This window comes from Sceloporus occidentalis, unplaced genomic scaffold, assembly GCF_023333645.1.
Source record: "Sceloporus occidentalis isolate IW3139 unplaced genomic scaffold, rSceOcc1.0.p SCAF_4, whole genome shotgun sequence".
Lineage (NCBI taxonomy): Eukaryota > Metazoa > Chordata > Lepidosauria > Squamata > Phrynosomatidae > Sceloporus > Sceloporus occidentalis.
Genome location: NW_028316984.1, coordinates 161,301,439 through 161,328,120, shown reverse-complemented (window position 1 = coordinate 161,328,120; position 26,682 = coordinate 161,301,439). Strand labels below are relative to the sequence as shown.

Genomic DNA, 26,682 nt, shown 5'->3' with positions numbered 1-26,682 from the left:
GGAAGGCTTCGTGTATAGAAGTCCATTCCGGTATTCCTGGACATAATCTGGGTTTATACTTCAACCATAATAACATTAATGCTTTTCTAACAAAGTGATTTAGGAAATCTTTATGCACCTTATGTTTGTCATATAGGAGGTATCCATGCCAGCTGAATCGGAGATCTACACTTTCCAGACACAAGGTTCTTTTATCTTTTAACAAAAGCCAGTCTAAAAACCACTCCACGCAGCAAGCGTCGTAGTAAATCTGAAGATTAGGTAATGCTAAGCCACCTCTATACTTTAGGATCATTGTAATAGTGCCTCTTTGCAATGCTACAGGTTGTTGTCTTTTACTGCCTTTGCATTGTTAGTTCGTGTGTGTGTGTGTGTGTGTGTGAGAGAGAGAGAGAGAGAGAGAGTGTTTAGTGTGTGTGTTGATTTTCCTTTGATAAATAAACTAATTTGGAATCTGCTTTTGGAGTTCTTTGGGTTTGGAACGGGTATACAAAGGCTTAAGATCCTAGATTTATGTCACCAAAGTCCTCTTGTTCCTTCCAATTGAGCTAAATTAATTTCCCCATTGAATGCAATTTATGGGTGCCCTCTCTGGACCCTCTGCAGTTTAGGTATCAAGTGTTTCCTACTCTTGAATTCCAAAGTGGTACAGTCCTGGGCAGGATGAACAATATGATGTTTCTAAATGTGTGGTGTGGCTGTCAGACTATGAAATAGATGAGCTTTTCCAAATCTGGAAAGTAACACAACCAAATTTTATTTAACATAAGGAAATAACTGAAGTAAGTAACAAGAGCACCCAATGTTATGCTGCTATATGAGCAGTCCCTGCCAGTAATGTTATGCTGCTAAGGGAGGATTTAGATAATATCTGTACAAAAACTGAAATGGCTGTGAAGAGATTTGACACTCATAAGGAGAGTGGGAAGAGAGCAAAATAGGAGACTAGCTAGATAACATACCTTATGACATTTAAAAGGAAATGAGACTTCTATGCGTGAAGTCTTAAATGAGAAATATTCTGCCTGATGAGAGCTGTTCGTCTGACAGACAGTTAATGACTGGAACATTGCAGACATAGCATGATTATTGAAATAGAGGTATGCCATTAGAATTGCATGCCACTGGCTGGGAGGAGCAGATTAGAAGCCAGCCTGTGTCATTTCATGAAAATAATACCCATAAAAGGAATAATTTAATTAAATAGAGGCGAAAAGATGTTTGAGATGGAAAAGTTTTGGTTTGGATCAGCAGTTCCCAACATTTTTCTCTCTCTGTGGACCACTTCAACATTGTAGAGAGTCTTGGTGAATCATGGAATACAGTGTTTTGCTCTACAGATTAAACTATATATTATACACATTAAACTATATATAGCCTTCTGTTCCTTATGTTTCTTGTAGAAAGGTTGCATGAGCCGGTGCAATGGTTGTCCGCTTTCACTACAGATCATGTTTTGCATTTATCCTGTTTGGGCTTATGAAAATAAAAAGAGTCATATTGGATCACTCCATCCACTTATCTTGTCCAACATTTTGTTCTCACAGTTGCCAAACAGCAGCCCATGGGTAGTTATAATCAGGTCACTTGTAAAATAGCATTCTCCTGCTCATGTTTTTCAGCAACCAGTATTCAGGATGTCATGCCATGGTTAGTGATGGACTGGGGTTTTTGAGATCAAGGTTCAAGCCCCCACTGTGTCATGAAATTCAATAGACCTCTCAGATGGTGCTCATGACCTGAGTTTTTGGATCTCTAGACATGTCAGGCCCCATTCCCACTGAGCTATTTGCGCTGGATGGAACTGGGCAAATTCGGTCCCTCCCCCGAATGCCCTTGCAGCTCTTTGTGGAGAGTTCACATTTGCGGAACCGGTTTAAAATGAAGGCGCCTTTGCTGTCAATCAAATTCAGTTCCGCTTTCGTCAAGGTGATGTTTCCTTCAACAATTGGGCAATCAGATGTGTGCTTTCCCCCTCCTTTAAAAAAAACAAACAGGCGGCAGTATGCGCAGATGCTGTCAAATTTAAAACTTCCAGGTGTGTGTGTGTGTGTTGTGTGTAGCAAAAGCATTCACTCTTGTATCAATTTGCCAAACTGAAAGGGAAACCTTTGTAACATTTGCATTGTAGCATTCGAATATTAAAATAATAATAACAACAACAACAACAACAACAATAATAATAATAATAATAATGCCTCTTGCAGAGTGAGACTGCCGTTTTGGGAGCAAGCAAATGAAAGGGAAAGTAGCCCCTCCTTTTTTAAAAAAAGCTGGCGGCAGTGTGTGTATATTTTGCCAAATTTAAAAACCTCCAGGTGTGTGTGTGTGTGTGTGTTGTGTGTATTTGGGTCATTACAGATTATGGATCTTCCCCGACTCTGTTTTCAACCCCAAAATGCAATCTATCCTTACCCCATCTCTGCATCCTCTCGCTTTGCCCACCCGAATGCCTCACAAACACATATAATAATAATAATAATAACAATAATTCCTCACCCAAATGCCATGTATCCTCTTGCTTTCCCTCAGCCACCCCAGAATTCCTTACAATATACATACAATAGCAAAAGCATTCTGTATCAATTTGCCAAATTGAAAGAAAAACATTTGTAACATTCGCATTGTAGCATTAGAAAAAAAGCCTCTGGCAAAGTGCATGCTGAGAGCAAGCAAATGAAAGGGAGATATAGCACAAGCAGCCACATTCTATCTATAAAAAGCATGTGCATATTCTATCAAAAATAAAAAATAAAGAGAGAGAGAGAAAGCTGCCTGGTGTGAGAGGGAGAGTTGTTCCGTTCTGTGCCCTCTGACCTAATTCCCTCCCCTGAACTTGACCCTTCGTCCTGCTCCTTCCTTCTCCTCCTGCTCCTGCTCCGTTACCCCAATTGCCCTTCATGACCCCCTTCTTTTCCCTGGCTCCTTCCTCCTCCTCCTCCTCCTCTTCCTCCTCCTCCTCCTTCTCCGTCATCCCAATTCTCTTGGCACCCTTTCTCCAAGTCTCCTTCCTCCTCCTCCTCCACCTCCTTCCGATGCTGCCCTCCATGGCACCCTTCTTTCCCCCGGCTTCATCCTCTTCCTCCCCCGTCACACCAATGAAGGGGAGGGAATATTCTGCCCTCTGCCCTCCCTCTGACCTAAATCCCTCTCCTGAACTTGACCCAGTCATGATCAGGGATAAGTTCATTTTCGCCAAACCCGTTTTTTTGTTTTTTTTTAAAGATAGAGCTTTTGCTTCACTTCCAAATGACCCGGAACGGATGTGCAAGCTTCGGATTCGCTTGTGGGAGATTTGGGGCAAATATGAACTTCACGTGCATAATTCTGTTCCTGGTCTGGGGTAAAAGGTAGTCTGAATGGCCCCTTAGATGTCATGATAAGTGGGATAGAATTTGTAATTAAATAGATACTAAAGCTATTTGGTTATCTGAAGGAAAGTGATGTAGGACAGCCACAAGTCTTCTCAGTGTCTCTAGAAACAAAATCTACTGGAGCTATTCTAACCTTTTTGTCTGACAGTCACCACCTTCATGAGGAGCCCTAGTTGTGAAGTTAAATGCTGGTGCTGCAGCCACAACGTTGTGAGTTTGATCTCAGAAGGCTCCAGGTTGACTCAGACCCAAGCCATATAGGGCTTAATAGGTCAAAAACAGCACTATGAAGGGGTATAAAAATTTAAATGCTATTGCTAAATGCTGTCTTCACCCTATGTAGAGTATCATGACAAATACAGACAATTATTTTTCTTTCTTACTTGGGAAACTAGAGAACATCCCTAAAAAGTAAAGTATAATACCTTTGTAATGGTCTTACAAAGACTGAGTGTTATAGCTGTCTTTAGATAATAGTCAACATTTCAAATATTCTCAAGTTAGAAAACAGATGAATATGAAACTGCCAGGATGAACACAAAACTGCCAAGATAAACATGAAAGTGCCAAGGATTAAAATCTAGGGAGTGCTCCCTGAAGAATGAAAATCAAGAATTGGCCAAACAATGACATGGCAGTGATGCCCCGATTTGGTGTGTTGGCCTTCAAATATGTATATCTGTACAAGCATCTCTCTCTCTCTCTCTCTGTGTGTGTGTGTGTGTGTGTGTGTGTGTGTGTGTGTGTGTGTGTGTTTGGAGCCATATACTGTTCTTTAGTACATGGTATAAGGGGGCAGGGCTTCTGCTGAGTTATTGTCTTGCTTGGTGACTCTGTTTACTGTAGCTGCTGTTTCTGTCTCTGGAGCTCAGCAAACAGAAAGAGGAAAACAGGCATTTTGTACAGTGTTTCATGGGGGATGCTGAGGGGAAATCCTAGTGTCCTGTGATGGTCCCAATAAAGGATAAAGAACATAGTGACGGAGCTGTTAATAGTGACCTGTAATATCTGTGCCATTTTATTCTTGCCAGAGGATGGAGGTGGTGGAATTATATCTGCAGAAAGTCTAACATGGTTGCTTTACTAGAAGAGAATATGCAGCACATTGTATCTATGCAACTATCTGTCAGTGAGGATGCAGCTTTCTTGGGAAGAGTGAAGCAGATTGTCCTGGAGGGGCCAGGGCAAGATAGTGGGGATGCCTCAAGGGAGGCGGTGGATTATTTGAAGAATGCGTTACAGAGAAGCAGAACTATCAAGAAGCATACTGCAACTTGTTGTTCCTCATATTCAATAGCAATAGCAAGTACATTTCTATACTTATCAACACACTTAAGTACTCCCTAAGTACTCACAGTGTGTAACCTAATTGCCACCAACAAGCTGGGTACTCATTTTAGCGACTTCGGAATGATGTTAGGCTGTGTTGACCCTGAGCCCCTGGCTGGGATTGAACTCACAACTTTGTGGCTTGCGAGTGAGTGGGTGCAGTACTGGCATTTAACTACTGTGTCACCAGGGCTCCCTGAATAAATTATGTAGTTCCAGTGAGGAACAGGAAAAACAGCCTCACTCCTCAGAGTTCAAGGAGATTGAAGGGTCTATGGATGGAAGGGCTCCTGCTAGTTCCTAGAGGACGAAGTGAAATGCTAATGAGACAGAGAAGATTTTCACATGAGCATTTACTGTGGGTTAAGCACCAGTAAAGCCCCGGTATAACATCCCTGAAGTGCAAGGGTGGGAAAGCCAGTCGTGCTTCTGAAACGTTAGTAAAGCATCCCCTTGCCTCTACTGTCCTTGAATCGTTTGCAGAGCAGCCATTTCCAATTAACGCAAAGTTCCTATGAATAGGAAATGGCTCCTTCGCGAACAATTCAAGGATGGTAGAGGTGAAGGGACAGTTCACTGACATTTCAGAAGCATGACTGGCTTCATGCTTCAGGGATGTTTTACCGGCACTTTACCAGAACTTACTCTATGGTAAGCGTCAGTGTAAAAATCTTCAGAGAGATGGTAGAATTGTTCAACACTTTCTTTCCTCAATCTGTCCCTGAAAAGAAAACTGTGCTTCACCTGGTGGTAATAAAACAAATGATCTTCAAAGGCAAAAAAAGAGAAGACCTTGACGCCTTGACATCAGTACCATAAAAGGTTCTAGAATAGATAATTAAATAGTCAATTTGTGCATGCTTCGAAAGGAACCTTCCTAGTTCCTATGTTCCCTATGTGTCTCCTAAACTATTTGTCCCCTAAACTAAGGAATACATAGGGGTCGTGAATATCAAACAGTTAAGAATGTACAACTTTAGGTTAACTCCCAACAGGATTCTGGTTGATGTGTTTTGGAGACATCCTAGCGCAAGTCTTCTGCAGATCTCAGTTATCATCCTACATTACACTTGTGGAACTGATGCTCTGCATCCCTGCATATGTGTAGCTTCCCTTACTTTAGTGATTGAGGAGGGTGGGGTGCCTGGGCAACATCCAGTTGCAATTCAATAGGCAAAAGAACATGCATCAACCCCCTGGCTCTCCAGACAGTATGTCAAAGATTCTGGAAGATGATGCCTGCTCTTTTCTCCAAGCTGCAGAAGAGCAACTGGATATTAGCAGGCACCCACATCCTTTCCTAACCACTAAATGGCTACCCCTTGCCTGAGCCACTAAATCACCATAGAGGGGGCACTAGTGCTATAAAGCTGTCTTCTTTGCAGAGGGGAGGTGTTGCACAAGAAGTGTTTCACAAGTGTTACACACTGAATGTCTCTTTCTGCAGTGTCTCCGAAGTTACATATGGTGGGGTAACATCTGGTTATCTTAGCACGTGTCACCAAAGTCCAGAGTCCAACCCCGGACTCTTGAAATGTTATTTGGAATCTTTTCAAATGGAGGCATCCATGACCTCACTGAATCTTGCACTTTGACAAGTAGGCATGGGTCCAGGACATGGATACTTGATTTGCTCAAAATAATTCCTCTCCTGAGAGATGGATTCAAAGCCAGAGAATGTGGAAAATCAGACAGCAAAGTAACTAGAAATGGGAAAGGCTATTGTGGTTTAGGTCAAATCCCATTCTGAACAGGAAGAATTTATACATCTTCTTGCCAAACATGGCTAATACCTTCCTTGGATAGTGTCTACAAACTCCTTCCTGCTAAAGGGATACTCACCAAACAAGATAGCCAGGCTAGAATTGGTTTCTTGTTTCAAAGGTGTCAGTGAAATTAATTTGCTTTCCACATTATTTTGTGGGATTCAGCATTGTCATAAAACACATAATGATAATGCTTGATCAGACTAACATCCATATATCGTATTACCCCAGTATCATTTTCACTCTGAGATTAGATGCAATCCCCATAGAAGCACAGGGAGGAGGAGAATGGATTTTCCTAGTGTTATGATCCATTCCTGCTATTATGCAAAGTATGTTGGGATGGCTTGGTCTAGGACTGTAGATCAGCAGCTTGTAGCACTCAGAGCATGGAAAAGTTCCTTTTTTTTACTACAGTGAGTCATGAAGGATTTTGACAGTTGTAGTTCCAAAAAGTAATGGCCCGAATCCTGTTGGGCAATTATGAATGTGTAAGCTGGAGTTATGCATTTGTATCTGTGTGGTATTCATGATACCTATATAGCCCCTAGTTTAGGAGACACACAGGTACTGTGAAAGTCCCCTAGTCCCCATTGATCAGGAAGTAGATGCTGCAGTCAACAAGGTTCCATTCCCCTGTTGCTTGGGAAATAGCTGACTGACACTTCTAACCCTTCTTTTATGAGCAATCCCCAGTTTGAGGGAAAATTGCAACAGATATCTCTTTATAGGGAAATTTGCAGGGAAAATGTAAATGAGAGATGGTGGGAACATCCATCAACTGCTTCCCAAGCTACAGGGGATTGAAATAGCTGCTTCCTGGTACATGGGGACTGGGGAGGATTGGGCCAGAATTCACTATATAGCACTGTAACTATGGCAGTTACACACTTGTAACTGCCCAATAGAAACCTGGCCAATTTTCTCCAGTTCTGAATGTTAAGAGTCACCAGTTTGAGAGTGCAAAACACTCTCCTATACATCTTGATAAAGCTTTTTAAAAACACCTTTTATTTATTCTTTTAAAAATTTGACCACAGCAAACAAGCAATCCCTACCTCTTAATCCCTCACAAAATTAGCAATATAATTGTAATGATACCTCAAATGCAGTGATATACATACATTATCAAATCACCTATAAATAATCTGTCTGTCCATCTATGCATCTATTCATATATAATGCCTGTTATTAGTTGCTCTGTTTCTATAATATATTAATATCTGCTATGATAAAATACAGTTGATTAACTGGAGGTCCATCTTCAACATTCAATTTCTGAAAATACATTAAAAATGTATACAAAATATTCCCCCCACATCCACCTTATTACTATATTGACAAAGCACGAGGCAGCATTTGAACCATGAAATCTTCCTCTTTCACCATCCCAGTAATTATGAAAGGAATTAAATGTTCAGTAATACTACAAAAAGAGTGAAGTTATTGTTAAATTACAGTTGTAGTGTAGTGTAATACACTTGTGAGTTCACTAGTGGGATAGGAATCAGTTATAAGTAATTTTTTGTAACTGTTTCCAAGCTCTGTGGACGAGAAAATGTGGTTGTGCAAATTGGATTCTCATGCTGGAGAACTCAATTGACTGTTGTATGACATTACACTGCATTGCTCAGCCTGGATTCACAACTTGATGGTTTGCTCAGCATGTTCATGAGAACTGGAGAAAACAATTACAGGACCGATACAACCTTTCTATTCCCTTGGTTATGAAATGACTCTGTGTGTTTGCAGGAACACACACAAGTGCAGGGTGATTCTTTGCTGAGTGATGCTGAGCAAAGTGCACTTGCCAAGTAACCTTAATGACCCCGTTAAGAATTGCTAATTTTATTTGCAGGAAGAAAAGAAGGGGATTCCAGACTATTGAACGTTCTCCAAATCCTGCTTGTTTGCAGCCTCATATTTCAGAGGCTGATTTTTATAAATAGGAAGAGAGAACACACCCACTAGGCTACATAAAGAACTTGTGAAACAATAAAGCAACATCTGTGAAAGTCAAATACTGGAGAACAAAGCTCTAGGCCTCCAGACATACATGTTTTAGCAGTTCCCAGACAGTCATGTATCATGTATCTTAATTTCTGGAATTCCCTTTCAGTGGTTTTGCTTTGGAAAATGTTGGTCAACACTACTTGTTTCTTTGGCAAATGTACCAGAAACATACCAAATGCTATTTGAGTCACAACTTGGAAGAAAGATCTTATAATTTTTTTTTATTGAATAATGATATTATCAACAATGGCTAGATTCCCTAGTTACATATTCATAACCTTTTGGTTTTCATGGTCCCTAGTGTTCCCTAGTTTAGAGAGCATATAGTGACCGTGCAAGTCCCCCAAGTGACACTTATTGGGAAGAACCTCCTACAGTCAATGGCTGTCTGTTCCCCTGCAGCTTGGGAAACAGCTGACTAACTTTCCCAACCACCCTCATGTGCCTGATCTCTGGTGCAAGGGGGAATTTCAACCAGGGTCTTGATTCTGATTGTTGCAACAGGGATCATGTGTGGAGGTGGGAACATCAGTCAGTTGCTTCCTGAGAAACAGGAGGACAAACCCCTGTTGACCTCAGCAATTGCTTCCCAGTAAGTGGAGATGGAAAGGAGATACTGCTTAGAATCATAGAATCAGAGAGTTGGAAGAGACCACAAGGGCCATCCAGTCCAACCCCCTGCCATGCAGGAAACCTCAATCAAAGCATCCCCGACAGATGGCCATCCAGCCTCTGCTTAAAGACCTCAGAGGAAGGAGACTCCACTACACTCTGAGGGAGTGTGTTCCACTGTCAAACAGCCCTTACTGTCAGGAAGGTCTTCCTAATGTTGAGGTGGAATCTCTTTTCCTGCAGCTTGCATCCATTGTTCCTGGTCCTGTTCTCTGGAGCAGCAGAAAACAAGCTTGCTCCCTCCTCAATATGACATCCCTTCAAATATTTAAACAGGGCTATCATATCACCTCTTAACCTTCTCTTCTCCAGGCTAAACATCCCCAGCTCTCTAAGTAGTTCCTCATAGGACATGGTTTCCAGACCCTTCACCATTTTAGTTGCCTTCCTTAGGACACGCTCCAGTTTCTCAATGTCCTTTCTGAATTGTGGTGCCCAGAACTGGACACAATATTCCAGGTGGGGCCTGACCAGAGTAGAATATTATTACTTCTCTTGATCTAGACACTATACTCTTATTCATGAAGCCTAAAATTGCATTGGCTTTTTTAGCTGCCGCATCACACTGTTGACTCATGTTCAACTTGTGGTCCACTTGGACTCCTAGATCCCTTTCACACGTACTTTCACTCAGCCAGATGACCCCCATCCTATATTTGTGCATTTCATTTTTCCACCCTAAGTGCAGTACCTTACATTTTTCCGTGTTGAATTTCATTTTGTTAGCTTTGGCCCAGCTTTCTAGTCTATTCAGGTCATTTTGAATTTTGATCCTGTCCTCTGGAGTATTAGCTACTCCTCCTAATTTGGTGTCATCTGCAAATTTGATAAGTATGCACCCAATTTTGTCATCCAAGTCATTGATGAATATGTTGAATAGCACTGGCCCCAGGACAGAACCCTGTGGGACCCCACTGGTCACTTCTCTCCAGGATGAAAAGGAGCCATTGTTGAGCACCCTTTGGGTTCAGCCAGTCAACCAATTACAAATCCATGTAACAGTTACCTTGTCTAGTCCACATTTTGCAAACTTATTTGCAAGAATGTCATGGGAAACCTTGTCATTTATGAGACTCATCCCACCCGGTTTCAGTGATGCCTATTATATCATATTTACTTTGTTGTACTAGGAGTTCGAGTTCATCTTGCTTATTTCCCATGCTCTGTGCACTAGTGTAGAGACATCGCAGACCATGGGTCCCCTTTACTTGCTGCCTGTGCAAGTTTTTTTTGCCTCCCACTGTTGGGTCTTTGCACTATTTGTCTTGTTTCCTCTTTGTCAGTTTGACTATTTTCTCCAGCCCTTTTGCCTTCCTTAAAATTGTCGCCCTCCCCCACAAAACTCTGTTAGGAACAGGACTACAGGGGTTATGCGTTCATAAATCATTTATAGGATTTCAGACATTTTTTAAAAAAATAAGTGCAATATGACTGACAACATTATTGGCTCCCACCCAATAACTTATAACATTTGTATATTTTTTCTGAAGTGCTGATTTTGGTGTGTGTTCATTTGGGTCCATTTTAAAATATAAGTGTTTTTATTTTAAGTGTCAAAAAGCAATGTATTACTAATGAAAAACATGATGGCACAAACCTTATTGTTATTGATAATAAGTGCAGACATAATGCATCAATGACCTATATATTGACTCACCAGTCAACAATTTATCCAGGCCAACAAATTACTCTTTCAACCCAACTCTCATGAGTTTCTCAAAAACAAGTCATGCCAGACTTATCTTATATATATCCAGCTTGGTAGATGAAGGGAATGCTGCGGATGTAGCACATCTTGATTTCAGTATAGCCTTCAACATTCTTGCAAACAACCTAGTAAAAGGCAAGCTAGACAATTCTACTGTTAGGTGGATTTGTAATCGGTTGACAGGATAAACCCAAATGGTGCTAACCAATCCTGGAGAGAAGTGGCCAGTGGGGTACCACAGGGTTCTTTCCTGGACCCAGTGCTATTCAACATCTTTATCAATGATTTGAATGAAAAATAAAAGGCATACTTATGAAATTTGCAGATGACACCAAATTAGGAGGAGTAGCTAATACCCCAGAGGAGGGGATAAAAATTCAAAATGACCTTAGTAGATTAGAAAGCTGGGCCAAAACTAACAAAATGAATTTCAACACAAGAAATGTAATGTAGGGTGAAAAAAATGAAATGTGCAGATATAGGATGGGGCACACATGGCTTGATAACAATACCTGTGAAAGGAATCTAGGAGTCCTAGTAGAACACAAGTTGAACAGGTAAAAATGCCAATGTGATTCTAGGCTGCATCAATAGAAGTAGAGTGTCTAGATCAAGGGAAGTAATAGTGCCACTCTGTTCTGCCTCAGTCAGGCCTTACCTGGATTACTGTGTCCACTCCTGGGTATAGGGTTGCCATAATCCGGCTGCAACTGGGTTTTTCCCGGTTTTGGCGGCACCTGCCCGGTCACGGCACGGGTGCAGCCAAAAACCAGGAAAAGCCCGGTTGCAGCGGGGTTGCTAGGCAACCCTGGGGCCTTGCTGCCCTCCTCCTCCTCCACCGCGCATGGCCGCGCGGAGGAAAAGGAGGGCAGCGAGGCCTGGGGCGGAGGAGGCTGCAGGGAGGCGGCGCCTCTTGGGCGCAGCCGCACCAACCTCCCCGCCTCCCTGCAGCCTCCTCGCCTCCTTCCTAGTCTCCACGGGGGCCAAGAAGGAGGCGAAGCCCCGGCCATCGCCGGTGGCCTGCTTGCCTCCTTCTTGGTCCCCGCAGGGGCCAAGAAGGAGGCGAGGCCCTGATCCCGGTCTCTGATCGCGGCGAGGCCTGGGGCCCAGGCGGGGAGGGAAAGCCTCCTTAAGTGGAGGCTTTCCCTTGCCGCTTGGCCTCTGCTCCCCGCCGCGATCGCATGGGGAAATGTAGGACAAAATTTTCAAATGTAGGACACAATTTTTGTGTGTCCTACATTTGAAAATTTTGTCCTACATTTTCCCAGTTTGGAGGTCCGGCACTATGGCAACCCTACCTGGGTACCATGTTTGAAAAAGGATGATAACAAGCTGGAGCATGTCCAGAGGAGGGCAGCCAAAATGGTGAAGGGTCTGGAAACCATGCCCTATGAGGAGTGACTTTGGGAGTTGGGTATGTTTAGCTTGGAGAAGAGAAGGTTAAGAGGTGATATGATCACCTGTTTAAATATTTGAAAGAATGTCATATTGAACAACTTGTTTTCTGCAGTTCCAGAGAATAGGAGCAGTGGATTCAAACTACAGGAAAAGAATTTCTCCATCAATATTAGGAAGAACTTCCTAACAGTAAGAGCTCTTCAACAGTGGAACATGCTCCCTTGGAGAGTGGTGGAGTCTCCTTCTTTGGAGGTTTTTAAACAGAATCTGGATGGCCATCTGTTGGGCGTACTTTGATTTTGTATTCCTGCATGGCAGGAGGTTGGACTGGATGGCCCTTGAGGTCTCTTTCAACTCTATGATTCTATGTGGAGAGTTTGGAAAAGTTATTTTTTGGACCAAATCAACTTCCCAAATCACCCAACTAGTCTGAATGTGGATGATTTTGAGGGATGTAATCAAAGAGGCATGATGGTGGTTGGGATTCAACATGGGACTTACATCTTCTTAAGTTGATGTATATGTGCAAGAAATAGAACTGAGTAGTTTCGCAATGAAAATATTCAAGGGGCTGCCGTATTGGTACAAAAGATGGGCATCCTTTGCACAATTGTCACCAGTGAAGTGACTGATGTGTCATGACCCTGATGTGCAATAGGCACTTATTCACATCAGGGCATTCCTGATGCATATCTGTGGCTAGGGTGCAACAGGAATGCCCAGTGTGCATCAGAGGTATCTGATGCACAAGTGCTCAGTAAGCATGAGAAGTGCCTAATGTGTATTTAGTGTATGATGTGCATTGTTGTTGTTGTTGTTGTTGTTGTGCACCTTCAGGTTATTTCTGACTTATGACAATCCTAAGGAAAACCTATCACGGGGTTTTCTTGGCAAGATTTATTCAGAGGAGGTTTGCCATTGCTTTCCCCTGAGGCTGAGAGCATGTGAGCAGGGACGTAGCCAAGGGGGGGGGTTCTTGGGGTCCGGACCCCCCTTCCGTTAGATAAAATCAATGGTGTGTGCTGCCGCACCACCACACCCAAGCCCCATTATAATGGTGGCACTTAGTCTGGACCCCCCCTTCCCAAAATCCTGGCTACGTCCCTGATGTGAGTTGCCCAAGGTCACCCTGTGGGTTTCATGGCTGAGCTGGGAATTGAACTCTAGTCTCCATAGTCATAATCCAACACTCAAACCATGATGCCATGTTAGAAGTGCCCAGTTCACATCAGAAGTGTGTGATACTCATCAGAATGCCTAATGTGCATAGGAACACTCTTGCCAGTGCCCAGATGTACATCTTCACAATTCACTAACAGGGTTTTGATGCATTTCTGGAAAGTAGCTACAGATTCATAAAATTATAAAACACAGACTGTGACATATAATCTCAGCCAACTTTTTTTTCCAAACTGTGATAACATATAACAATTTTTGCCTTTGTGAGTGAGTGAGTGAGTGAGTGAGTGAGTGAGTGAGTGAGTGAGTGATAGGCAATAAAATACTTTTATAAAGCTACACACCAGGCTCATGTCAGAGTTTTGTTCTGTTTTGCCTTGAATCTGGAAATGGAAGGTACAGCACATTTACACTATTTGTTAGGTGCAATTTCTAGAAAGGAAGAAAGAAAGAATTTGGTGGCTTTGAGTCAGGAAATTCACTGTGTTTAGTTGTAATTCAGCAATCAGCCCATCTGAATGTAGCAATAAAAGAGGGAAGTTTTTAATGTACCATAACTCCAATAACAAGAGCCAAGAGATGAAAGAGCTATAACTCTGAGTAAAATTTAGGAATTTCCTGAGGAGGGGAAAAAGTTTATTTTGATCTCTCTGTGGAATTAATCTCATGTCCTGATCCCCCTGGGATAGCATGGGACCAAACCAAAATGAAACAACCAAGATTAAAACATATATGCACAAGAAATAAATTATTTAATTATTTAGTTTTATTGTATTTTTAACTTTTAAAAAATCTGTTCTCCAAGCCTCCTTGGGTACCATATTGGGAGAAAACTGGCTATTAAGTAATTAAACAAATAAATTGACACAATCTAGCCTATGCACAGATAACTGCATGTTTACAAATGGCAAATAACTATGGCACATGCATCTCATCCCAATGAAATGCTGCCACGCTAGAAACAAGGCAAACTGTGGTCCATCAAATCTAGGACCTCTTCTTACTTTTTGCCACCTTGAGTCCCTATATTGGGAGAAAGGTGGGATATAAGAAAATAATAATACTACTAATAATATTTTTCAGCCAGGAATTTAGCTGTTTGGAATGACTTTCATGTATGTACAGCGCTGTGCAAATGTACAGCGCTGTGCAAATGTACAGCGCTATAAATAATAATAATAATAATAATAATAATAATTTCTCTGCCTTTTCCTTTCCCTTTCATAGAACCATGTTTAAGCAAATTTTATTTATTTATCTATTTAGCTTTTGAAAAACCTACTTTAGATAGTTCCAGCTTTTAAAAATGATAACAACAGAGCAGATGTCTATAATTAATTTATGAAATAACAGTGCAACATATAGTGTCAATCGTAGGGAATCTTGAAGAGAAGATAGAGCTGAAAGGGCAAAGCAGAGTGTGATTAACAGTAGGTTAAGAGGTCAGGCCACTACTCAGGAGTCCCTGTTTCTAGTGCATGCCAACTTTACCAATCTTAAGAATGGTCGCTTGAAAAGGACTACTGTCAATAACAGCCAATTCCTTTGGTTCAGTAAACCAGTCATTTGTATTTTAACAGCAAAACTTTATTGCAGTAATGAAAGAAGTTTACAGCATGGCTTCTGTAGAGACAACTACCATAATCCCCGACTGCAAGCATAGAGTAAGCAATGCATCTATCCTGTAAACCTACAGGGTAGATTTACAGGATTTTTTTTTCATTTATTCATAAGCATTTTTTTAAAACAAGCATTTTTTTCATACCCTCTTGCTATCTCCCACCGCTCTCATACACTTTCCTTTCAGGTTTCCCATGAGACTGGACTTGGTTACAAGCCATTAAGGACTTAAACAACTTTGAATCTGGCTCAGAAACATTGTGGGAGCCAATATAGGTAGTGGAAGATTGATGTTTGAATGCATACCCAGGAGAACTCATGATGATCTAGTTGTCATATTCTGCCAGGATCTTCCATATTTTACCTGGGCCTGTGATTTACTTTGCTATGCCTTTATGCTGAGTAGGGCCACTATTTGTTTTTCTTTACAGAATACTGTCCTCTGTTCAAATAGATGCAAAAAAATAGTCTTTTACTTGAAGGTGTCCTATATTTGGAGTCCAGGCCACGTTTCAGTATACAGAGCAGGAAAATTGAAATCCTCTATCAATGGTTAGCACCTGACCAGCAGACTCAGAAGACACATAAGGCACCTGCTCAATTTTCTTGAATATGATGAGATACATTGCCAGAAATAGGAGCTAATTGGTTAAAATTAACTAGATTATTGATTCATTTGGAAATTTTTACTTTTTAAATAAATTGATTGACTTAATGAAGGAACTAGACAAGAGCCTGACATATAAAAATATATAATTGGATACTAAAATTAGGATTGTCCATGCCACCGTATTTCTAATTTCTATGTAAGGTTGTGAATGCTGGATAGTAAAGAAAGCTGATAGGAAGAAAATCAACTCATTTGAAATGTGGTGCTGGAGAAGAGTTCTATGGATATGGCAGTCTGTTAAAAAGACAAATAAATGGGTTCTAGGACAAATCAAGCCTAAACTAAATTCTAGAAACCAGGATGACTAAACTCAAGCTGTCATACTTTGGCCATGTCACGAAAAGACATGACGTACTAGAAAATGCTTGGTAAGAATAATGCTTGGTAGGGCAGAATGCAGTAGGAAACTATGAAGACCACATTACAGGTGGATTGACTCAATCAGGAAATCTACACTCCTGAGTCTGCAAGACCTGAGCAGAGCTGTTGCTGATAGGGTGACCTGGAGGTCTTTCATTCATAGGACTGCCATAAGTGAAAGTCCACTCGACAGGCAGTTAACAATAACTGAACTTAAAAAAAACCAACCCAACTTTCTTGCCTGTGTATTATATTTCAGGTATTGTCACTACTATAACAATTAAATTATACCTATTCATAAAAATTAACATATGCAAACCGTTGCAAATCAGGATCTCTCTTCGGGATGATGCATTAGTGGCCAAACTAATGCTTGGGACAATGTACAAAAAGGTACACTGGCTGCACAGCAGCCTTCTGTTTTGCAATTCTTATCTTTTATTTTCCTTTTTTTTGCAAAGAGAACAAATCTGATGATTAAAATAAAGTTTGAAAATCCCCCATTTCTGATTTTTACAGTTAATGCTGACTCTCTTCATGCAGCGACAATCCTTCACGTTGAACTGTTTTTAAAGCAAGCTTTTCAAAGACTATTTTAATAAAAGGATTACAATCTACAAAAGGGTAAGAGACAGGTAACCTGAGATCCAATTTTGGAACGTATACCCCTAGTTCAAATGTGCAGGCTTGAACTTAACAAATGTTTAAAATATTTGAGTTTTTAAAACCTTGCCAAAATAAACCACATCTTTTCTAAAGACTACATATTTAGCTAGGCACTGGCAATGTAAATCATTCAACCATTCCAACTATTTGTTTAAAAGCCTCATGGAACACGTGCAGCTCCAACAAAACTGAATTGAAGTCTAGACTTCTCAAGACTACAAGCTGACTTCCAGTCAAAGTAAAACAACTAAGAAACTTTTTGAGAGTTTCAGTTGTACTTACTAAACACGATATAAAAGTAACAAGATTTTTTAAAATGCATGCATTGTGTTAAATAGGAAACAAATATAACATTTTAATCTTTCTAAGATTAATTGCTAAGATTCTAAATGACTTGGGTACTTTTCCTCTCATCCTTCAAAACAAAACAAAAGCATATATGCTGTAATACCACAAAGGTGATAAATATATGAAAGCGGACATCCAACTGCATACCATAATGTTTGGCAAGTATGCACAAAACACTACAGAAATGTATGATTTGGGCATTTAGACCTCTGTATGTAGCACATGGGCTATACATATGTATCTTGACACTATATTGGGAAATGTATGCAGCGAACTGAATAAATTGCACATACGACCTGTATTTTGTAATGTGCATCATAAATTCAGATCCTGGTTCTCTCTTTCTTCATCCTTCAGAAGGTTAGGATTCAGGCCTATCCACCAAACTCTAGCATCCTGTTGATGACATCTACAAGCATCAACGTACACTTGCATTCTTTTAAAAATGATCAGCTTGGATTTTGGAATTTAAATCTGCCATCCATGCTGACCTCTTGAGCCTTCATCAGAGCTCTCCTAGTGTCAAGGCACCTCCTCCACCATTGTGAAAGGTGCGAGGTAATAACCATGGGTTACAGGCAGCCAGGGCCTTGCTGGATGTGCTTCAGTAGCCAGAAACAGAACAAGAAAGGTATCCTGCTGGATAGTCCAGAAGTCCAGGAAAATGATGGCATCTCCTTGTGGTGGCTGAAGCACCCTCCTGTTTGGAAACATGCTTATTACTAGGCCACAGTAATAAAGTCACTAGTATGAAGTCTCAGCATGTATGTTGTCCAGCTCCAGCATATGGAGCTCCTGGTGCAAGAGGTACCAGCAGTACAAACATTGAGAAGATTTCAGTCATGATTGTCTATCACAGGGACACAATCGAGGGAGAAGGAAGACAGTACTCGTATTTTGACCGAAAGAACCATTTTGTGATTCAGTAGAATCCACAGTGCTCATCTGCTGAGAATGCTTTATGTATTTTTGCATGGCAGGGAGTTGGACTGAATACCCCTTGAGGCCTCTTCCAATGCCATGACTCTATGATGCTGTCAACGGTGCCGTGTGTTGTCATTGCCCCAATATACCAATTTCATAGAGGGAGTTAATTTGTATTTATTAATTAAATTTTTTACTCTGCTTATGTTTCAATGAGCCCAATGGCCCTTTAATCTTCATAGTAATCCTGTGAGTTAGGTCATGTTGAAAGAAAATGATTGGCCCAAGCTCATTTCCTGACTTTCATGGCTCACTGGGGACTTGAACCTGGATCTTACTCATTTTCCAGTCCGACATACTAATCACTACATCACATTGGCTTACTCTGTCTAAGGCTACCTAAATTTAGGTTGAGTAATCCAGTCTGGGTGTCATCTTGACCTACCCACTGCCCTTCTTGGAAGGGTGCTGGTGTAAGAGGATGCCAGAGGTTGAGGGACAGGGATTGCACTGTACAAAATGCCATGGTCAGGTTACGATGTGAGGCTGAATGGGAAACGTTGCTGAGTGGCTAAAGGTCCCCAATTCTTTTCTGTTCAAGTTGACTTGTTGCAATATAGTTAATTAGTGAGGGCTTAGGGAAGGCTTACCATGAATCTAATTACAGTGCTGAAAAGCTTTAATAATGTTCTTATTCTGAGATAACGTGATGCTATTTACATATTTTACCATGACATGGACCATGGATGGCTCAGGGCTCACGGTGCAATCCCGCAGAAAAATACACAGTATCTCCATGTAGCATCGAAGAAAGAGCAACACCACTCACGGTGGTAATTAAATTTGTTATCTTTGCCAGTCGGGGGGAAGAAAGGCTCTTTCTTTGAACCCTGAAAAGAGGGGAAGTATTAACATTATCAGTGTACAATTAGAAATCATCTCACATTTCCTATCTCTATCAAGTGGCATAAACTTAATTCCAGGCCACTGGTTGGAAAAGTTACTTTTTGCAATTACAGCTCCCAGAATTCTAAGTGAACATGACCAGTGGCTATGCTGGTTGGGGAATTTTAGGAGTGATAATCCAAAAAGTAACTGCTCCAGACTATCTACGGTGATGTCTGATCCATAGACAGGGGCAGCAACCCAAGAGCCAGGATGAGACAAGAGATAAAAATCAGATCTTAAAAAAATGTTCCATATCATAAATCATGCATTATTATTGGTAATACAAATATAGTTAGCAAAGCCAATCCAGTTAAATTTTGAGAAACCAAGCTAGGAGTCAGAGCTGAAGGATGCATACCACAGCCAGGAGACCCCAACTGACATAGAAAGCCTTGATTAGCCTTTCTCTCTGGGTGGCCCCAATGGGCAGCCTAGCTGTATGTATATTTGTTTGTATTCAATTTTATTTCTGTGCTGCCTTTCTCCCAAATTGGAACCAACTCAGCTTATAGCATTTTTTTAAAAAATTATGTAACTGTATGGGGTCAATCAAGAGCTTTACTAGATGCTGTTACCTGCAATTATGCTTACTTTAGCCAGTGTGGTGTAGCGATTTCAAACTAGAGTTCCCACTTAGCTGTGGAAATCCACTGGGTAGCCTTGAGCAAGTCATACTTTATTATTATTATTATTATTATTATTATTATTATTAAGCTTTATTTATAAAGCGCTGTAAATTTACACAGCGCTGTACATACAATCTTTTTAATTCAACCTAAGAGGAAGGCAATGGCAAACATCTGAATAAATCTTGCCAGGCAAACCCCAAGATAGGATAGGTCAGAGTTGATTTGATAATAACAACAACAAATCACACTGAGCAGAAAGAGATTGAGCCAGTGATTCTTGGTTCTACATTGGTGCAGGCTTGCCAGCTGTGGATTTAAGCATCTCCAGATGGCAAGCCCTGTTGTCTGCAGTGGTGGTGTGTGCATGTCTAACTGCCATTAGGGACAACAGAACTTGAGGTCCTGCATTTTTTTGTATCTTCAGGATGTGGAACCCCCACAAATACCAAGGTCCAATTGTACAACTGCTTAATTAATTTCTTGCATTTATATCCTGTGTTTCCCCCAGTGGGTTCAAGGAAGCATACATAGCTCTCTTCCTCTTAATCTTCTCCTCACAACAACAATGGAGTTTATCAGACAAGGGGAATTGAAAGTATAATCCAATGGCAATCTGAACGCAATCATGGGGTTTCACGTTATTGCATGATAGACTGCCACACGCAAATTTGGGTAATGACATGCTATTTTCGGGCAATTGGAAGCCAGTTCGAACGCAATGCGTATTCATGTAATTGCGCAAAACTAGCGACTTTAAGTGAATGCGTTCTGGCCCCACTTTCTTTTCATTCGAATTTAAGAGAAATTCCTCCCATTTGATAAACTCCTGTGTGAAGTAGTTTAGGATGAGAGACAATGACTAGCCCAGGATCAAAATCTAATAAATTTTGAGACTCAAACTTGGATCTCTTAAGTTCCAGTCCAATACTCTAACCACTGGACCACACTGGCTCTCCTACCAACCTCTGGTGACTTTTGACATCTTTACTAAATAGTTTGTAGACAATTTAAAAATCAGTGTGCTTTAGTATAATGCATGAAGGATTCAAGAGGATGAATTTTTCAGCAGGAGTGAGGATAAAAGGTTAAAACTATGGGAATCTTCAACAGATTTATTCCGCCTATTTTTCCTTCAGGAGAAGCCATGTTAGTCTGTACCATGCCAAGAATAGCCATGAAAGTCTGTAGAATTAAAAGATCAAACGTTCTGAGTTCTTTTAGGGAGTAGATGTTTTATTGTAGTTTCAAGAGCACCTGCTTCTTTAACCTACTTCTTTGGATGCATAAAACAAACTGAGGAGGTTGTGAGCACACACACACAAACACACACAAAGGTAAATGCTAGATAACTCAACTTAGCAAGACAGAAATAAAAGGTAACATGAATAAATGACTCACAGAAAATAGGTATAACATGGGATTTATTTCCTCCTCATCCTACTCTTCATTTTTCATTTCAGTACTTTGAAATTCAGAAACACCATAAAAAATCAGTAACATAATCAAAAGGAGCTAATGAAATAGATTGGCTGGGCAATTCTGAATGACAAGAAAGTAACACTGACAATCATTTCTTAGCAGAGGTTAATCAAATGGCTGTTCATTTACCAAGAAGATTCAAAACAAGGACTGTTTTACATGGAATTCATTAGATACATGAACACATGCTTTTGTACACCTTGAGACAGTATCAACAAACTACCCACATTCTGATAAATGTGTGTGTGTGTGTGTTTTACTGTAATGGGAAATGCCTTCTCCTATGCTGATATATAAAATTATATTTAATGATATATTTTTGAAAACTCGCTCATACTTCCCCTTCTTCTTTCTCTCTCTCTAACTACGCAACCACACAATTTGTCTGTCTAAAACTGAGATGGCCATAGTGGCACATCTCCATTTGGATAGAGATACCCTAGCTATCTTAGTGATCTCTACTTGGGTAACTCCAGGTTAGTACCTTTCAGTGCCCTATATGTCCAGCTGCCTTTTGAAGATGGCTTGGGAAATTGAAAGAACAGTCAGATTGACTGCATGGCTCAGAAGGCCTGAACATACATTGGAACACAGTTGCACTGTGAGGCAATGTATTTCTGAATCAAAGTTCTGATTTTGATCCACAGAATCCTATATGGTTTAGGATTAAAGTACATGGTGGAACATCTCTCCTGCCATGAACCTGTCAATATCCTAAGGTCAATGTCTGAAGCCCTTGAGTACTTCCTCCAAGATAAGATTAGATGGCGCCAACAAGGAAGAGGGTTTTTTTCTTTTTGGTTGTCGGACCTATCAGTAGAATATGCTACTCAGTGAGGGCGACTTGGCCCCTACATTATCATCTTTCCAGCACCAGATTAAGATGTTTCTCAATTCCAAGGCATTTCATGAGATGTGACCAGCCAGGTTTTAAATATGAACATCATGCCAGTTGAATACTTCTAATAATTTGTTGTTCCTGAGCAATATGTAGTTTTAATAGTTTGTACTGTTTCTAACTCTTGTGTATTTTAATTGTGCTATGACGACATCAGTTTTTCCTAGAGAAAGGCATCTACGTAATTCAATAAACCATTAACCACATATATCTCTCCTTCAGATATATATGCATATGTGCACATAGAGAGTTCTCATTAATCATTATAGCATTGAGGGAATATAGTGGGCCCTTGGTATCTGCTGAGATTTGGCTCCAAGACCCCCCATAGATAACAAAATCTGTGGATGCTGAAGACTGTCCCTTTTATAAAAATGGCAAAATCAAGGTTTGTTTTTTGGAATTTATATATATATATCTATAATATTTTCAAGCTATTGAATCTGTGAACAGGGATACAGAAGGATAACTATATAAGTGTACCTAAATATAAAACATAGCAATTAACAAAATACTATCTACAGATAATTTTTGATTCTGGATGCCTCTTACCTGTGCCTATCTTTTTGGTGGGATGACGTTCAGGATCATTAGCTAATTTAATTACTTCTATTCAACCCAGTATATTTACAGTTCAAAAATGCTCTAAAAATTTTGCACCTTCAGTTAGGCAGAAAGAGCAAGACTAAACAACATTTTGCTTAGTAAGACTGCACTCTGTAAAGAAACAATTGTCCATAGAATTATCTACACATCTTTGTGTATAACTGCATGTAAACACATGCACATGTACACATATACACACACTCCCTTCCAAAGGCTGACTAACTATACCAAAATAGATCTGCTACAAAGGTAAATAAATGTTCATCAGGATACTTCTGCACAAATCACAGAACTCAGCAGCCAAGTGGTTAAACATTTATGATTTGATTTTATCTTGGCTTGGAATGTCGTTGGAGTGTCCCACTTCTAACAACTGTTTGCTAAGTTAAGGCTTTCATGTTTACACAGTGCTGAATGAAGCAGCCTGGTCACCAGATGTGAATGCTTTCTCTAGACTGGAGTTTTCTATCAGATCACCGTCCTAATGGTCCCCGCTCCAATCTTCTTCCTCAGAACGTCAACCAGCCTTTGCAACCTAGAAAAGGGAGGGAGGGGAAAGAAAGAAAAGGAAACTAATATTAGGAATGTCCTGACTGAAAAGAGACAGTGTTTGCCTTGGACCAATATGTCCTGGGGTGGTCATGCTAGGAAACAAAGCAATACTGTAACAGAGACAGATTCCTAAGGCAGAAGGCAGACAATTTCAGAGGAACTTTTAACCTACAAGCTGGCCCTCTCACAGTCAGAAGAACGTGTTAACTCATCTCCCACTTTGTAGTAAATACAACATCTAAGGACCTCATGGCTCCTGTGTTTAATCAGGAGTCTGACGGTTTGTGTGTGAAGCTTCTTACGAAGATGCCATCACACAACTGGGATGTGTGTATGTGTGTGTATAAAACCCTGCTGCGGTGACTGTTGATCTCAATATGCAGAACATCCAATTCTCTTTTGTCATCTAAAAGATCTCAACACTTGTTTGAGCTTTAGTTGTGCACATTTTGTACACTGACATTAATACCAGCAGATGTTGTCAATCCAGTCTTTTACAACCTGATGTCCTGCATGTATTGGACTACAACTCCCATCACTCTCAGCCACCACAATGAATCTAACACATCAGACAGGGGTGTAGCACCCAGAGGGCATTGCACTGAGTGTGGCAGGGGCATCACTAAGAGAATGTGGGGGGTGCAGACCACACCAGGTGACACCTTAAAGGGGGGGTGACACCACTACTCCCCAAACAGCTGCCTTTCAGCAGAAACATGCTGTGACATTTACCTGTGTCCCCTTAAAATGTTGAAGAGATTGAGACAAGGCTCCATGGGAGGAGAAAAGAGAGGCCCCAGGTTTTTTTAATTAAATTAAACTTTTAATATTTTTAAATTTTTTTTTCATTTTTAATTTTTTAAATAAATATATTATTTTCCAATTTTCTTTAGAAACATCACATCTTACCAAATTTTCACCTTAACCACATGAAATTATGTGCATGTAAATATATTTACACTGTGTATATAATTTTAATTTTGCTAATTCATTTTGTCACAACTATTATCATTACATTCAGTGATACACAGGAATTAGGATTTATGAGTACTGTAACATTCGTACAAAAACCTTTACTAAAGATTCTGTAAGGTGTAGTATGGGAGGAGGTCAGTGAGGGGGGGAGTAACACCATAAGTTACTACACTGCATGATGCCAACCCTAGTGACACCACTGAGTGCAACATATGTGGAGGACATCATGTCAAGGAATGCTGTGGTCTTGTAAAATATAATTTGCAAAATCAAAAGTATTATTGTTATGTGTCTTTATATCAGCTCTGAGTTATGGCAACATTATCATAAGATTATATTGGGAAGAAATTTGTTGTTGCCTTCCTTTGAAGCTGAGAGAATGTGACTTGGGTTTCCATGGCAAAGTGGAGATTTGAACTCTGGACTCCCAGAGTCTTAGCTTGATACAACCTAGCTAATGTGATAAAGTAGATGTACTCTTCATCAGATAAGTAGTAGTCTTGCTTCTTACCATTGATACCTGACAATGAATTCTGCCCACCCAGATTCCTATCTTTCCTGATCATCCACCTCCTAGTTTTATATTTTTAGCACCTATTCGTCCACACTCTTTCAGCCAGCCAATGGTGCCACTAGAAATAATAATATTAAAAGGACATACAGTTTCTTCTTTATCCCTTTACCCATTCCTTGATCCCAACTCCTTTTAAGGAACATTACTTCTCCATTTATGTGAAAAATGTACAAAAACCTTGACGTGCACATGGACTGGGATGTTCTGGGCATTGTAATCCGGGTAGGATAGACAGGCAAACAGACAGACAGATACTGGAAGCTTAGCTTGTAAGTTTTCATTCTTCTGCTCCATGTTCCAGGAAATAACAATGATGGAAGTAGAAATGGATGAACCTATTTTTAGTCCATACAAATGGTCACCTTGAATTCCACCTTGAGAAAAAGGCTGGAAATAAATTCAACCAACTAAACAACCAGCCAACCAACCAACGAATACACTGTTTTAAGTAATAATTCCGTTTCACTTAATATTGATGTATTTCAGTATGTCTTTCAATGTGTACTGTATTTTCTCTCAAAATCTGAAACATTGATTTTTTAAATTGTCTACAAACTATTCAGTAAAGATGTCAAAAGTCACCAGAGGTTGGTAGGAGAGCCAGTATGGTCCAGTGGTTAGAGTATTGGACCGGAACTTTGGAGAATCCATTATCACATTTAGAGGAATGTAGTATCTACCCAGATAGCTACATGCTGATCTGTACAATGGTCCAAGAGCTGGAGATTATGTGATTTCATATAGGAATTGGCAAAGATCAAATTACTCAAGCTTTCCTAGCTGAAAGGGACAATGAATTTATGCAACATGATAGTGCATATCTGCTAGGAATGCTTCCACATTTCTTTATCTAAAATGAGTTCTAGAGTTTTTTATTCTGAAGGTGGAGGCCTTCTGAATGCTTCTGCTGGTGGAAAGCTGGCAAGGGGGCAAATTTTACTGACCTCCTTTGGCAGTACCTACCACTACCATCCCCATTGATCAGAAGCAGTTACATTTTGGGTGGACCCAACAAAAGCCTCTCAGAGCTCCAAGGGCTCCTTACACCACTGGGAGACTTTGATCAAGTGGAACTTTTCCACTGGTTGAAAAGAGGAAGAAGGGAGGCTTGGTGGAAGCAACATTAGTCAGTTCTCCTCTCGTTTTCTGTCTCTCCACCATCCCCAAATCCTCCAGAATTCAAAGATAAAGCCATATTAGTTTGTAGAACCAGTGTGTAGGGAGATCTTGTAGCACCTTTGAGACTACCTGAAAGAAAGAAGTTGGCAGCATGAGATTTTGTTGACTTAAATCTACTTTTTCCTAATGCATCTGAGGAAGTAGACTTAAATTTAAGAAAGGTCATGCTGCCAATTTCTTTCCTCCAGAGCAATTTTTCAAGCGACCTAAAGAACTCCTGGGACAAATCAGCAAAGATTTCTTCTCACCCCATACAAAAAGGTACGTGCAGGTGAGGGCTTTTATTGGATGCAGCCAGATTGGAAAAGTTACATTTTTGGAGCAGAAGTTCCAGGGCCCTCCAGTCAGCACTGGGCATGCTGCACATGTGATTCTGAGTGTTCCAGCCCCACAAAAGTAATTTCCCCAGCTTGCTTGCTTGCTTATTTATTTTGGGGGAAAGAAAAGATTAAGATTATAAATTAAAAGAAAAGAAAAATCCTACTTTCAGAGAAATCTTCCTTGGTTGACTAACATGGTTAACAAAAATGAAACCAATAATACATTCCAACTTATGAAGACCCTAAGGTGAATCTATCACAGAATTTTCTGGGACTGAGAGTGTGTGACTTGCTCAAGGTCACCAGTGGGTTTCCACGGCCAAGTGAGGAATCAAACCCTGGTTTCCAGAGTCATAATCAAATGCTCAAATGGCTACAGCAGCAGGGAATCCCTCATAAGATTCCTGCTTCAGTGAGATGGTATTTAACACTGAACAATGAAAAAGCCAGATTTAAAAATGTCATTCTTAAAAAGCCAGCATTCTATTTGTTTTT

At 40.4% G+C, this 26,682-nt stretch overlaps 1 protein-coding gene across 1 annotated transcript in view; it reads right to left on the bottom strand.

The window, feature by feature from the left end:
* Nucleotides 1-21,047: 21,047 nt before the first annotated feature.
* The window catches only part of MIPOL1 (mirror-image polydactyly 1), a 251,755-nt gene continuing 246,120 nt past the window's right edge, over nucleotides 21,048-26,682 (bottom strand). Inside the window, exon 11 of the mRNA XM_089523560.1 lies at nucleotides 21,048-23,122. Coding sequence (XP_089379686.1) covers nucleotides 23,056-23,122 — 67 coding nt within the window. The 3' untranslated portion in view covers nucleotides 21,048-23,055. The remainder of the gene's footprint in view (nucleotides 23,123-26,682) is intronic.